The 13,357-nt window shown below is 43.9% G+C and overlaps 1 protein-coding gene and 1 pseudogene across 2 annotated transcripts in view; one reads left to right on the forward strand and one right to left on the reverse strand.

Annotated features, from left to right (window-relative positions):
- slc4a5b (solute carrier family 4 member 5b) overlaps window positions 1-13,357 on the forward strand; it is a gene marked incomplete at both ends in the record, with an annotated part of 61,795 nt that overhangs the window by 36,368 nt on the left and 12,070 nt on the right. The window contains 2 exons of the mRNA XM_083983942.1: window positions 9,839-9,952; window positions 12,189-12,350. Coding sequence (XP_083840068.1) covers window positions 9,839-9,952; window positions 12,189-12,350 — 276 coding nt within the window. The remainder of the gene's footprint in view (window positions 1-9,838; window positions 9,953-12,188; window positions 12,351-13,357) is intronic.
- Window positions 987-2,323, reverse strand: LOC310994974 (E3 ubiquitin-protein ligase TRIM39-like; annotated as a pseudogene). The gene has a single exon. The product of its transcript is annotated as an E3 ubiquitin-protein ligase TRIM39-like (transcript).

The following is a 13,357-nucleotide window of genomic DNA, read 5'->3' on the forward strand; positions in this document are numbered from 1 at the left end:
ATAAAGTATCACCAGATTAACATCTTCTTCTTTTTTTAAGCACTTTATTTAGAACCATTTTTTTTTTAAAGTTACAGAACAACAAACAGCCAATCAACCCGGCCCACCAACCCCTCACAGAAAAAAAGAACAATAATATAAAAGCAGTATATACAGCTCTGGAAAAAATTAAGAGACCACTTCAAAATGATCAGTTTCTCTGGTTTTGCTATTATATGTGTGTGTTTGACTAAAATGAACACTTTTTCTTTTATTCTATAAACTACAGACATTTAGCCTATTGTTTATTGGCAGAAAATGCCTTTTTTTTTTTTTTTTAAGTTGACCTGGAGAAGAATTTGAAATTGCTCAATGATAAACTAATCAAATGTTGATTATGTATTGCTCTAAAAGCAATTTTTCATTTATTGCTCATCACACCACACAAAGTCATAATAATGAACGTAATGTAAAATGACTCATAAAAATAAAAATAGAGTGAAAATATTTTACACATGAAAAGTCGTAAAAAAGGAAAAGTGTAATAATGAGACAGCAGGAGGACGGGTGCAGTTCAACAGGTTAAATTTAGAGCTGCAACTAACGATGATTGTCATTATCGATTAATCTGTCGATTATCTAAACGATTAATCGATTAGTTGTTTGGTCAATAAAATGTTAAAAAACACCAGTGTTTCTCAAACCACCAGATGACGTCCTCAAATGTCTTGTTTTGTCCACAAACCAAAGAGAGACCCAGTTTATTGTCATAAAGGAACAAAGAAACCAGAAATATTCACATTGAAGAAGCTGGAATCAGAGAATCTGGACTTTTTTTTCTTAAAAAACTCCTCAAACTGATTATTAGATTATCAGAATAGTTGACGATTAATTTAATAATCAGTTATTGTTTGATTAATTGATTAATTGTTGCAGCTCTAGTTAAATTAACTGACTTTTCCCTTCAAACGTTGACAACATGATAAATATGATCATCCTCTTTATCTCTAACTGCTCTGCTCCACTGTCACTGACACCTTCACTGGTAACAGCTTCACTGGGAGGTTACCATAAGTCTCAACGTATGGAAACATCTTCTGAGTGAAAGTGTGTGTGAAGGTGTGTATGTGTGTGTTAGTATCAGGATCAGAGAACGACAGTTTTCCTCTGTTCAAGTCCAGATTCACTCTGATCCTCTGGAGCTTCTTCTTCTTCTTCTGCACTGGGAGATCAGTGACTGGAGTTGATGGTGAATGTGCTTTGTATTTACCTCCTTTGAACCCTATATGCCATAATCCAGACTTTATGTGGGATTCCTTCTTCTTCACGGACTCTGGTGACACACCCAGTGCCCAGTTTGTACTGTCTCCAACCTCGACATCCCAGCTGTGAGTCCCTGAGTTAAAACCCTCAGAGCTCAGGACAGTGGGGTAATAATCAAACCTCTCTGGATTGTCAGGAAGCTGCTGTCCATCGTCTCCTCCATATCTCCCACTGGTCAGATCTTCAGACAGGATGAGTCGTGGCTCAGCAGTGTTTGGGTCCAGAACCACAGGACTGTAGGAGACCATGTCCTTCATCTTGTTCCAGATGTTGAAGGTCAGGTTGCCCAGGTGTTTGGCCTGGTCTATCGAGTCTATGAGACGTCTTCAGCTCTCAGCTCGTCCTCTGTGGCTCTGACTGTGTGTGAAAGAGCTGCTATCTCTCTGCTCAGAGCCTCCATCTTCTCCTTCATCCTCTGACTCTTCTGCTCCTCTTCCTCCCTCAGTGCAGCCATCCTGGCCTCCTCTTCCTCTTCTAGAAACTGGTGAAGCTTCTTGAACTGCTCCTTAATCTGCCTCTCTGTGTGTCGGGCCTGGACCTTAATGTGTTCTGCTGTTTGATCAAACTTCACTTGAACTTCTTCAAAACCCTTTAACTTCTTCTTTAAGGGCTTCAGAGTTTCCTCAAGTTCCTTCTTGAGTTTCGAAGCAGCTTCATCGATGGGTCTGATTTTATGGTTGGTGTGTTTTTCTGAATCTCTGCAGACGAGACACACTGGCTGCTGATGGTCCAGACAGAAGGGTTTGAGTTTCTCAGAGTGCAGACTGCAGAGAGCCTCTGAAGATCTCTGCTCTCTCTGCTGTAAGAAGCTCTCACACAGGTTCTTCAACGCCAGACTAAGAGGGGGTTCTTCCTTTGAAGATCTTTTCTTACAAACTGGACACAGTCGATCTTGTTTCTCTCTCCACCAGCTCTTCAGACAGTCTTTACAGAAGCTGTGGCTGCAGGACAGAACAACAGGATCTCTGTAGACCTCCGTACAGACCGGACAGTAGAAATCCTCCTCTGGTCTGGAAGCCATTTAGTCTGAGAGTGGAGCTGAAAACACAGCAGACAGGAAGTAGAGTCAGTCATGGCTCCCCTCCCTCCTCTACTGACTAGACTGAAGTTTACTGTGACTCTAGGGCTGTCCCATTCCTCCACACTTGGCTCAGTGCGCTTGGTTACGCACACACTTTGGTGACGTTTTGCGGGCGGAACGTATATTTACATATAGTGTGCAAGCATGGATTAAGTGGCCAAGCGTGTGGGGGGAGATTTAAAAGCAATCGGGACACACTTGACAAGTGCAGCCTGTGCCATTGCGCACAGTAGCACAACTACGACACACACACACAGAACAGCAACAGTTTTAATAACCAGTGCTGCTGGATCACAGTCTCATCTACTCCAAAAGTGTCTCTATGCGCAAGATTCAGATCATAAATGTGTAAGCCCAACTCCGTAAGTAAATAAAACAAACAAGAAAAATAAACGAAAAAATAAAAACATGAACAGAGCATGATGAATATAAAATATGACATTAGAAAGTCATAATTATGAGATAGAAAGTTAATTTCATTTTATTGAGATTAATTCAATCGCATTTCCTAAACGGGCTTGTGGCTGCCGGTGACGGCGGACTTCACCGTGGTGCATTGTGGGATTTGTACTTGGCCAAATACCGCTCGGATGCGGTCTTACCGTAAGTGTGGGTAAAGTGCAAATCAAGCGCGCTGCACTTTCGGTCGTTGGAGAAATGGGACACACTTGCGCACTGACACTAAGCCCATGAACGCTCACGCCAAGTGCCCAAGTGTGTAAGTGTGATCGAGTGTGCATATTGGGACAGGCCCTGTGAGTCCAGGTTTTAGTCAAACTCACCTTCAGTGTGTGGAGTGTCAGCAGGTTGAAGCAGCAGTGTTGTAGCTGGACTCACTCACAGGAAGTTGTTGCTTTGGTCTGAAGCTGAATCTGATCGTCTCTTCTTCAGTCTGCGTCTCTGGGACTGACAAAGTCCAATAAAGTTTTTCCTGGGACTTTGTCCTCTGTGTTAATAACTAACCTGGTTTATTACAGGTGAAGCCAGGTGAGGGGGCGGAGCTTTGTCACACTGAAAGTTAAATAAAGAGTCTTAATTCATTAGTGGAGAACTTCAAACACAAGCCTGCAGTGAAAAATGAGTTCAAGACACCATGACGACAGAAACGCAGCTTTTATCAATCTTTTGCAGGATGAGCCTCAGTTACAACTTAAAGGAACTAAATTTATACTAAATACGAACATTCATTCCAGCTCAGTTTGGAGGAACTTGTACTGAAACTACTCCACAACATGTATTGTTGTGTAGCTGCAGGAGACGAAGCTGAATATGAATCCAAGTCAAGACAACATTTTTTTATGTTGATGAAAAACAGGAACAAGTGAACATTCAGCTGTTGTGATGAACTGACACGTTGATACATTTAGATCATTCTCTCTGAGTCCAGGTTTTAGTCAAACTCACCTTCAGTGTGTGGAGTGTCAGCAGGTTGAAGCAGCAGTGTTGTAGCTGGACTCACTCACAGGAACTTGTTGGTTTGGTCTAAAGCTGAATCTGATCGTCTCTTCTTCAGTCTGCCGCTCTGGGACTGATAAATTCCAATAAAGTTGTTCCTGGGACTTTGTCCTCTGTGTTAATAACTAACCTGGTTTATTACAGGTGAAGCCAGGTGAGGGGGCGGAGCTTTGTCACACTGAAAGTTAAATAAAGAGTCTTAATTCATTAGTGGAGAACTTCAAACACAAGCCTGCAGTGAAAAATGAGTTCAAGACACCATGACGTCAGAAACGCAGCTTTTATCAATCTTTTGCAGGATGAGCCTCAGTTACAACTTAAAGGAACTAAATTTATACTAAATACGAACATTCATTCCAGCTCAGTTTGGAGGAACTTGTACTGAAACTACTCCACAACATGTATTGTTGTGTAGCTGCAGGAGACGAAGCTGAATATGAATCCAAGTCAAGACAACATTTTTTTATGTTGATGAAAAACAGGAACAAGTGAACATTCAGCTGTTGTGATGAACTGACACGTTGATACATTTAGATCATTCTCTCTGAGTCCAGGTTTTAGTCAAACTCACCTTCAGTGTGTGGAGTGTCAGCAGGTTGAAGCAGCAGTGTTGTAGCTGGACTCACTCACAGGAACTTGTTGGTTTGGTCTAAAGCTGAATCTGATCGTCTCTTCTTCAGTCTGCCGCTCTGGGACTGATAAATTCCAATAAAGTTGTTCCTGGGACTTTGTCCTCTGTGTTAATAACTAACCTGGTTTATTACAGGTGAAGCCAGGTGAGGGGGCGGGGCTTTGAAAAATGACTGAATGTTGAACAACTTGAGTATGGCTCTCCTAAGGACAGGGGAAGAGCCCAAGCGAGCTTTCAGGGTGTTAAAAGCCTCCTCGTATTCATCCGTCCAGGTTCCTCTGGTCCTTGCAGGTCAAGGCTGTGAGAGGGGCGGCAATTTTTTATTTTTCAAATATAACAAACAAATGAAATACAGTTGACACATGAGACAGTCAAGTCTAGTTCCTGTACATTCAAACAAACCTCCCCATGCCCCCCACCAACATGTACTGGACCCCGGGCAAATTTCAATGCATTCAGACATCGACACATACACAAACTAGGTAGATAAAAAAGAAAACCATAACGGAGAGAAGGAACAAACAAACAAACAAACAAACAAACAAAAAAGAAAAAGAAAAAGAAAACAGATACACAAGTACATTTGGGTTACATAGATATGTTAGTAGCTGCTGTGCCTTCAACAAAGGAAATAAATGGCTGCCAAATGACATAGAATTTCCTGGTGGTCCCTCTTACAGTATATCTAATTTTTTCTAGATGAACATGACTCATGACCTCTCTAATCCACTGGCCATATGTTGGGGGGAAAGCATCTTTCCATTTAAACAGGATAAGTCTCCTGGCCAGCAAAGAGCAGAAGGCCATCATGCCAAGGTGGTTCCCAGAAAAAGTGGCACCCACCGGAGCCACACCAAATAATGAAATCAGAGGAGATGGGTGCACTGTTTTCCCACATATCCAGAGAATGCCTCAAAGATAGAATGCCAAAAACTGTATAGCATAGGGCACGACCAAAACATGTGCAGTAATGTAGCAGGAGCATCGATCACATTTAGGGTCAATACCTGTCTTAAACCTAGACAATCTGTCTTTGGTCCAATGAAGACGGTGGACTATTTTGAATTGAATCACAGTGTGTCTAAGGCATATAGAGGAAGAATAAATTCGTTGAATAATTTTTTGCCATATTTCCTCTGAGATCGTTTGATGGCTTCCACTTTATCCACTTGTGGACGGACCATTCCTCTTCCCAGCTGGTATCCCAGGTACCATGTCTCCTGCCGTGCCCACTCACACTTGCCAGGGTTTAGGGTCAATCCCGCCTCCTGGATCCTTCCGAGAACCATGGACAGATGGTGAACGTGCTCCTCCCAGGTTCTGCTGTATATCACCATGTCGTCCAGGTAGGCTGCACTGTAGCTTTCACAACCCAGGAGGACTTTGTCCATCAGCCTCTGGAAGGTGGCGGGGGCACCATGCAAGCCAAAGGGCATCACAGTGAACTGGAAAAGTCCAGCTGGTGTCCGGAACGCTGTGTAGGGGCGAGAAGACTTCTCCAGTAGTGCCAGTATCCCTTACACAGATCCAGAGTACTGATGTACTTGGCAGCCCCAATCTTCTCCAGCAGATCGTCAATTCTCGGCATGGGATAAGCGTCAAGCCCTGAGACAGAATTGAGCTTCCTGAAGTCAATACATATCCGCAAAGAGCCATCCTTCTTGAAGACGATAACCGGGATGTGAAGTTGGTTCCCTGGTCCGTGAGGATTTCATCAGGTATGCCAACTCGGGAAAACAGCTGCACCAGGGCCCGCAGAACAGCAGGAGCGGTAATGGTCCGGAGGGGAAACGCCTCTGGGAAACGGGTTGCATAGTCACACACAACCAGCATGTACTGGTGACCCCCACTGCTTTTCACCAGAGGGCCCACAATGTCCATGGCAATCCTGCGGAAAGGGATGGAGATAATAGGCAGTGGTTGCAGGAAAGCTCTGTCAGACCTCTGAGCAGTGCAGGTTTTCTGACAGGTTGGACATGTACTGCAATATTTCTGAATGTCTGTGTACATGGAGGGCCAATAAAACCGTGCACTGACCCGCAGATATGTTTTGTGATGGCCGAGGTGCCCGGCCCAGGGAAGTGTGTGTGCTAAATGCATTACAAGAGGCCTACAGCTAGCAGGTCCCGCAGAGAATGCCCTGGACTTCGGAGCCACGTCCTTGCGGTAATATGAAGTGATATTTCAAAAATCGCCCAGAAACCTATACTTTGACTTCCCCTGATGTGAATTAAACCGTGAAAATATAAAAAATATTTTTCTGGGACAAAATAACCCCCAGGTGAAAACGTGTGGGTTTTTGCGATTTTCAATGGATCTCTATGGGGGCATTTTTTGTCCCTATCAGGAGATGAGGTCCCAACGCGATAAACAGAGAATTATAAGGTGCAGACAGGGGATCTTTTAGGAGCATGGTGTACCTTGCAAAAGCCACCTCTCTGCAACCTACGAACATTAGGTTGTTCATTGATAACGACAGTCAAGTCAGCTTTTGGATAGGCTTGTTCATCCCCATGCACACATAGAATGTTCTCTTGTCTATTATAATCCACTGTGCTCACTGGTGCCAGATTGCGCTTAACCAGGGACATGAAGCTACCACTGTCCAACAGAGCAGTAACCTGCTGGCCATTTATGGTCACAGTCTCATAGCGCTGCAATCTGGTGCCTCCAGTGGCAGCCCCCTCTGGCTGGTGTGCATAGCAGGCACCAATGACCTTAGCTTTGTGTACGGGACACACAGAAGCTTTATGGCCTGGCTGCTGACAGTAGAAACAAACAAAGTCCTTACCCGATGCCCAATGGTTTGGGCCCATGCTGCTACCTGGGAGCTCCTGGCTACTCTCTCGCCTGGCAGGTCTGGGCTGGAGTGGTGGAGGTGCCGGTCACACTGGAGGGCCGTGCAGCTGGTCCTCCTCTCCGAGCATTGAGGTACTGCAAAGCCAGCTTGGCAGCTGCGAGCCCTCCCGTAGGCTCGTGTTCTCTCACCCACGTTCTCACCTCCGGCGGAAGCATGCGAAGTAGCTGCTCCAGGATGATGGCCTCCCCGATGTCGTCCTTGGTGTGCTGCTCCGGTCAGATCCAGCGTCGGTAGAGGCCCCTGAGTCGGTGATAGGTCTCAGTCGGATTCTCACCAGATGGAACTATTGTGGCTCTGAACTACTGCCGGTAGCTTTCTGGTGAGATGTCAAACTTTGTCAGCAACGCAGCTTTCAGGTCAGCATAACAGTGTGCGCTCTCCTCATCCATGGCTGTGTAGGCCTCCAACGCCTTCCTCGACAGCAGTGGAACCAGACGACACGCCCACTCAGGCTCAGGCCACCGCCATGTCTTGGTGATGTGCTCAAAATGCAGCAGATAGTTCTCTTTTTTTTGCCGTGCATTGCCGGTCCGGGCCTGGGGTCCCATTTGGCCCCCTTCTGCTTCCATGGGCCGCTGGCTGGGGGTTCGGGGAGCTCCTGCTGCCCTGATGGATACCACACTGACCCCAGGCCCCTGATGGGCTGTCAACAGTGTCCACAAGCACACAGGCACATCACCCCTGCACATTCTTTCATGCACTAGATCTACTGTATAGCTCAACATCTATCTTCCCCCACTCCTCACTTCTTCTTTTTTTTCTCTCACAGTCCTTCACCTCCCCCTTTTCATTTCACTACGGTGTAGCACATCCCTCCCTGACCTACAGAAGTATAACTATCCGAAGCTACGTTCCAGGGAGGGCAGGTGACAGTCACTAAAGTATATAAACAAAAAATGCATTAAGCTCTGGATATGGTTTCCACCCTTGTGGTGGTAATCCACTCAGACAATGCAGACAAAAAAAAAAAAGCAGCAGATAGTTCTCAATGTCCTCCTCCGCTTGGTATAGTGGGATTTTTGGCTCACTCATATGCCTCCCTTCTGAGCTGGACTGGCCAAACCGGGCCCCAGAGTCCTGCAGCTGGAGAGAAGCGACCTCTGACTGAGCGTCTTGGCGCACACGCTGAGCTGCTGGTGTTGGCAGTCCAAGCCGGGGACTGCTCGCCGTCAACGTGCTCGGGATGGCCAGCGTGCTTAGCGGTCCAGACCCACGCCGAGTTGGAGCTTGGGTGACAGGAGGGTGAGGGATGACCGGTCGGAGCACCCTCAAACCCTGGATCTCCGCCAACAGATTCTCCTCTCTTCGCTGCTGTGCTGCCAAAAAGTCTCTCATGATGGTCACAGCTCTCCCCCTGATTCACCTGTGGCTCCTGATGCGCCTGCCGTGGCTCCTGCTGCGCCTGCCATGGCTCCTGGGACCGGCCCGGGGTCGTCCTCCCTCGCATCCTCCTCTGAGGATGACCCGAGCGACTCCCAAGCTGCATCTACGTCTGCAGCTGCCATCCCTGCTTCTTCCCGCTGCCGCTGGGACCGCAGACCGGTGCACCTTGCAAGCCGAAACATTTTCTTCCGACTAGCCATCCCACTTCTGACACCATATGTCACGGGGTCCTTAAAGCAGGTTTAGGTGAAAGATAAATGATGGCGTAGTCGACGACAGAAGTATTTCCTTTTTGTGGATTTATTTGCTTCACCCAGTGCAAAACATAACCAAACAGGACATACAAGGAGCTGACTGAGCCGGGACAACAGGGACCAAGTGTGCACCCATGGTCTCATTACAGAGCTGGGAGGAAAAAAGGGATCGTTAACATGATTATTTACCGAACTGAGGTGAACAGAGGGAAGAAAAAACAAGTGTGGCGTGTGTGCGAGCATAAGCGTCTCTCAGTGCCATGCACTGTTCACCATGCGCCGTGCGCCATGCGCTGGGCACGGACCGTGACGGCACTCCATCACAATTTAATACTAGGTGTGTATATCATGATTAATAATCGGTATTATTGAATAAATAAAATTTAGCTCAGGGCCCCATGGAGGCTTGGGCCGGCCCGGGGTCTCTTAATATTTTCCAGAGCTGTATATCCACATAGCGATGAAAATTAGCATCTTAGCTAACTCAGGTACATTTACATTTGTCTTTACAATGTTTTATTAATGTACACTCTCCCTTTTCAAATAGCCTAAACTAATAATAATAAAAACAATACAGATGTACACCCACATATATAATATATGTTCTGATTTACATGTTACAGTAATAAGAACCAGGTGAAGTTTAGAGGCTCAGACGAAACTGTTGGTTTGTTACAATAAGAAAAGTATAGAAACTCACTTTTAATCCTAAAGAACATCTGCATGAAACATCCTCAGCTCCATGGCTCCTGTAAACCTCCTCCTGCATCACATCCCCCCCCTCCTCTCTCTCCTGCATCACACCCCCCTCCTCCTCTCTCTCTCCTGCATCACCCCCCCCGCATGTCGTGTGGTTCCTCTTCCTCCTCCAGCTCCGTTCCCTCGTCAGTGACTTCTCCATCATCATCTCCATCCTGCTCTTCTGTGGCCTGGACCTGCTGCTGGAGCTGGACACGCCCAAGCTGCACGTTCCCACGGAGATCAAGGTCTGACCCCTGACCCTCTGACCCCTGACCTCTGACCTCTGACCTCTGACCTCTGACCTCGCTGCATGGACGATTCAAGGCCGTATTCGAAACCGCATACTATACTGCTAGTACGTACTGATTTGGCCAAAATGCAGTATGCAGTATGCAGTATGCAAACAAAAGCTAAATCTACAGTATGTGAAAAATTCGGGAAATAATCTCCAGTATGCATCTGACCAGTCTACATTACTGTATCCCACAATGCAATGCTCCCCTGATGTCTAACCGTAACCAAAGACGGTAGTGTATCTCAGTGTGTATACAGAACATACTAACGCAGTATGTAGTAGGGCTGGGACGATATGCTTTTCTCCCGATTCGATTCTTCTACGATTGTTTGGATGGCGATTCGATTTAAATTGCAATTCTACGATATTGCCGATTCTCTGGATTTTTAGTCTTTAGCATTTTTAACATTTATCTGCACACAAATACTGTAGGAGCCTATAAATTAACATACTCCATTATAAAGTGAACTTAAACCCTTTTCAAAACCTGTACTCTCTGTATGTAAAAAAGGCGAACAAATGCACAATGCACAATATTTAAAAACATTTTCCAAAAACCTCTTTTTTTTTTTATCGATTTTCGGGAAAAAAAATCGATTTAAAAATCGTCCAAAAAGATATTGCGATATTTATGTGAATCGATTTTTTCTCCCACCCCTAGTATGTAGTAGGCAGTACGGTAGTATGCGGTTTCGAAAACAGCCGTTCTTTTTTATATTTCATTAGTTTTTCTGTTTCATTCATCAGTTTATCTTCTATTCTCCTTCTTCTCTTCTCTTTGTTTGTTCATGTAAATCGCCCACTCCACATCTGTGTTTGTCCACCTGTGTCTTCGTGTGTGTGTGTCTTTGTGTGTCTTTGTGTGTGTGTGTGTGTGTGTGTGTGTGTGTGTGTGTGTGTGTGTGTGTGTGTGTGTGTGTGTGTGTGTGTGTGTGTGCAGCTGAGGAAGCTGATCAGTGATTTTTCCATCTTCATGTCCATCATGTCCTTTGTGGGTCTGGACATGTTGATCGGTCTAGACACGCCCAAACTAATCGTTCCAACCGAGTTCAAGGTATTTGATTTTTATTCGTTAACACATTTAAACCCGATCAGCAACTTCTTCTTCCTCTTGTCTGCATGTGTAACAGTAGGTTTGTGTTCGATGTGCATGTCGACACTGTGTTTACATTTATCTGACTGTTTACTTTTCAGATTAATAAGATTTTACATTTAGAAATATGATAAAATAATGAAATATCAGACTTTAAATCAGTGGTTTCCAACATTTATGACTTGGGAACTCTTCACATGGTTTAATAACAAAAAACCAAAGAGGTGAAATTAGATGATATCAAATCGTAACAGCAGTAAAAACCAGAAATGTAACCACAGGAAGTGCTTTTATTTTGATACAGGATGTGACATTGTAAGTACCGGAAATACATTTACTTTACAATAATTCAAAGCAATAATATTTTATTTATATGTTTATTTCTAAATGTTATACAGGAAAGAGTTTACAGTAACATGACACTGTAACCATAGTAGGTAACTTAATTGTGATATTTTAAGAATTTAACAGATATTTAATTATAGGAAGTTATTTTTATGTGACTCTGAAAAAACAGGAAGTAACTTTAATTTACTATTTTAAATGTGTTACTTGAAGTCTCCTTGTTTTATTGAGACTTTTATGTATTTATTTATTTTTTTGAATGTATCTTTATTTATATTTAAACATTCACATGTCACATATTACAGTTTTGTTTTTTTTTCCCTCCCCACACACACACACCCCAACTCCAGAACAGATCCCACAGCACAGTCTTGTCTTACAAGTGGTATTCAGAAAGATTACAAATATATAGTATACATGTACATACATACACATGCATACACGCACACATAGTATATGCACATATACACATAAATATTATTCTCATAAGCAAAGAAAAAAAAAGGAGAGACTTTTATTTTGTTAAATAACCTGAGTTCTTCTCCCTTCACTGCATGTTGCTCCGTTTCAGCTGCTTGGTCGTTAATATAGATGTGAAGATGTTTAATCAGTTGTTTAAATGACCTTTATGACCTGTTCACCCTCTCCCCCGTTCACCCTCTCACCTGTTCACCCTCTCACCTGTTCACCCTCTCACCCGTTCACCCTCTGACCCGTTCACCCTCTCCTCTGTCTGTCTCTCTGCCAGCCGACGCGTGCGGACCGCGGCTGGCTGGTGATGCCGTTCGGTAAGAACCCGTGGTGGTGGTACATCGCCAGCTTCGTGCCGGCGCTCCTCGTCACCATCCTCATCTTCATGGACCAGCAGATCAGCGCCGTCATCGTCAACAGGAAGGAGAACAAGCTGAAGGTCGGCGACCGCCACCAACTCACACACTCACACTCACATTTATCTCCACAGGAAGTAAACACAGACTGATGTGGGGGAGGAACATGAATTATTATTATTATTTTAATTTATTTCAGTTTCATTCTAAATCATACATACAGAATCATATTCATCATATCTGCTGTTTACTCATTTTCATTTCATTCATTTATTAGTTTATTTGTAATGGGACTCTGCATATTCATGAACATAGGCTACAAAAGATAATAATTTGTTCTCAAGAGCTACTAGCTATCTGCAAGTTTTCAATACAACGTAGTGCTGCTTATAGGGACACGATAACAAGACAGAGACTAGAATAAGAGAATAAAAGAATAGAATAAAACTAAATAAGATAAAACAAAATAGAATAAAAAATATCACATTAATAATATAAATTGGATTCATATTGTGTATATGGGTTCCTCACTCTAACAGTAGACCCATGTCTTTGTAAAGAACATGTATTATTTCATAATTAAAATCTAGTAACTTAAATTTCTGCTCTTATATTCTGTCTATAGTAGATACTAATTTTATGACCATGAAATATTGTTTCTTTCCTCTCTTTTTTCTTCCCTTTTTCCTCTACGTATTTTATTTCTCTCTTTTTTCTTTCTTTTATATTGAAATTGAATGTGATTCCACTCTGGGTCATAAAATTAGTGTAATAACTCATCTATCAGACGATGGAGGCCAAACTTTGTGCAAAATTTTATTTTTGATTAAATCCGGGATGAAAGTGTGTATTTTTTTTTCGCATTGGATAATGCAGGCGCACGGATTATACGTCACGTTGCTCACGATTCATCAGCCACTGATTGGATCCATCATCCGTCAATCAAACGTCTGAGACACACACACACACACCGAGCTCGGTCTCGCCCCAAGCTTTGAATATCCTGCCAATCAAATTCGTTTTCCTTACTCGGGTAAACTCGTGTTGCAGCTCGTGACAACTCGGCGCGACAAACAGGACAAACGGCCGT

This window comes from Trachurus trachurus (genome assembly GCF_905171665.1).
Source record: "Trachurus trachurus genome assembly, chromosome: 12".
Classification (NCBI taxonomy): domain Eukaryota; kingdom Metazoa; phylum Chordata; class Actinopteri; order Carangiformes; family Carangidae; genus Trachurus; species Trachurus trachurus.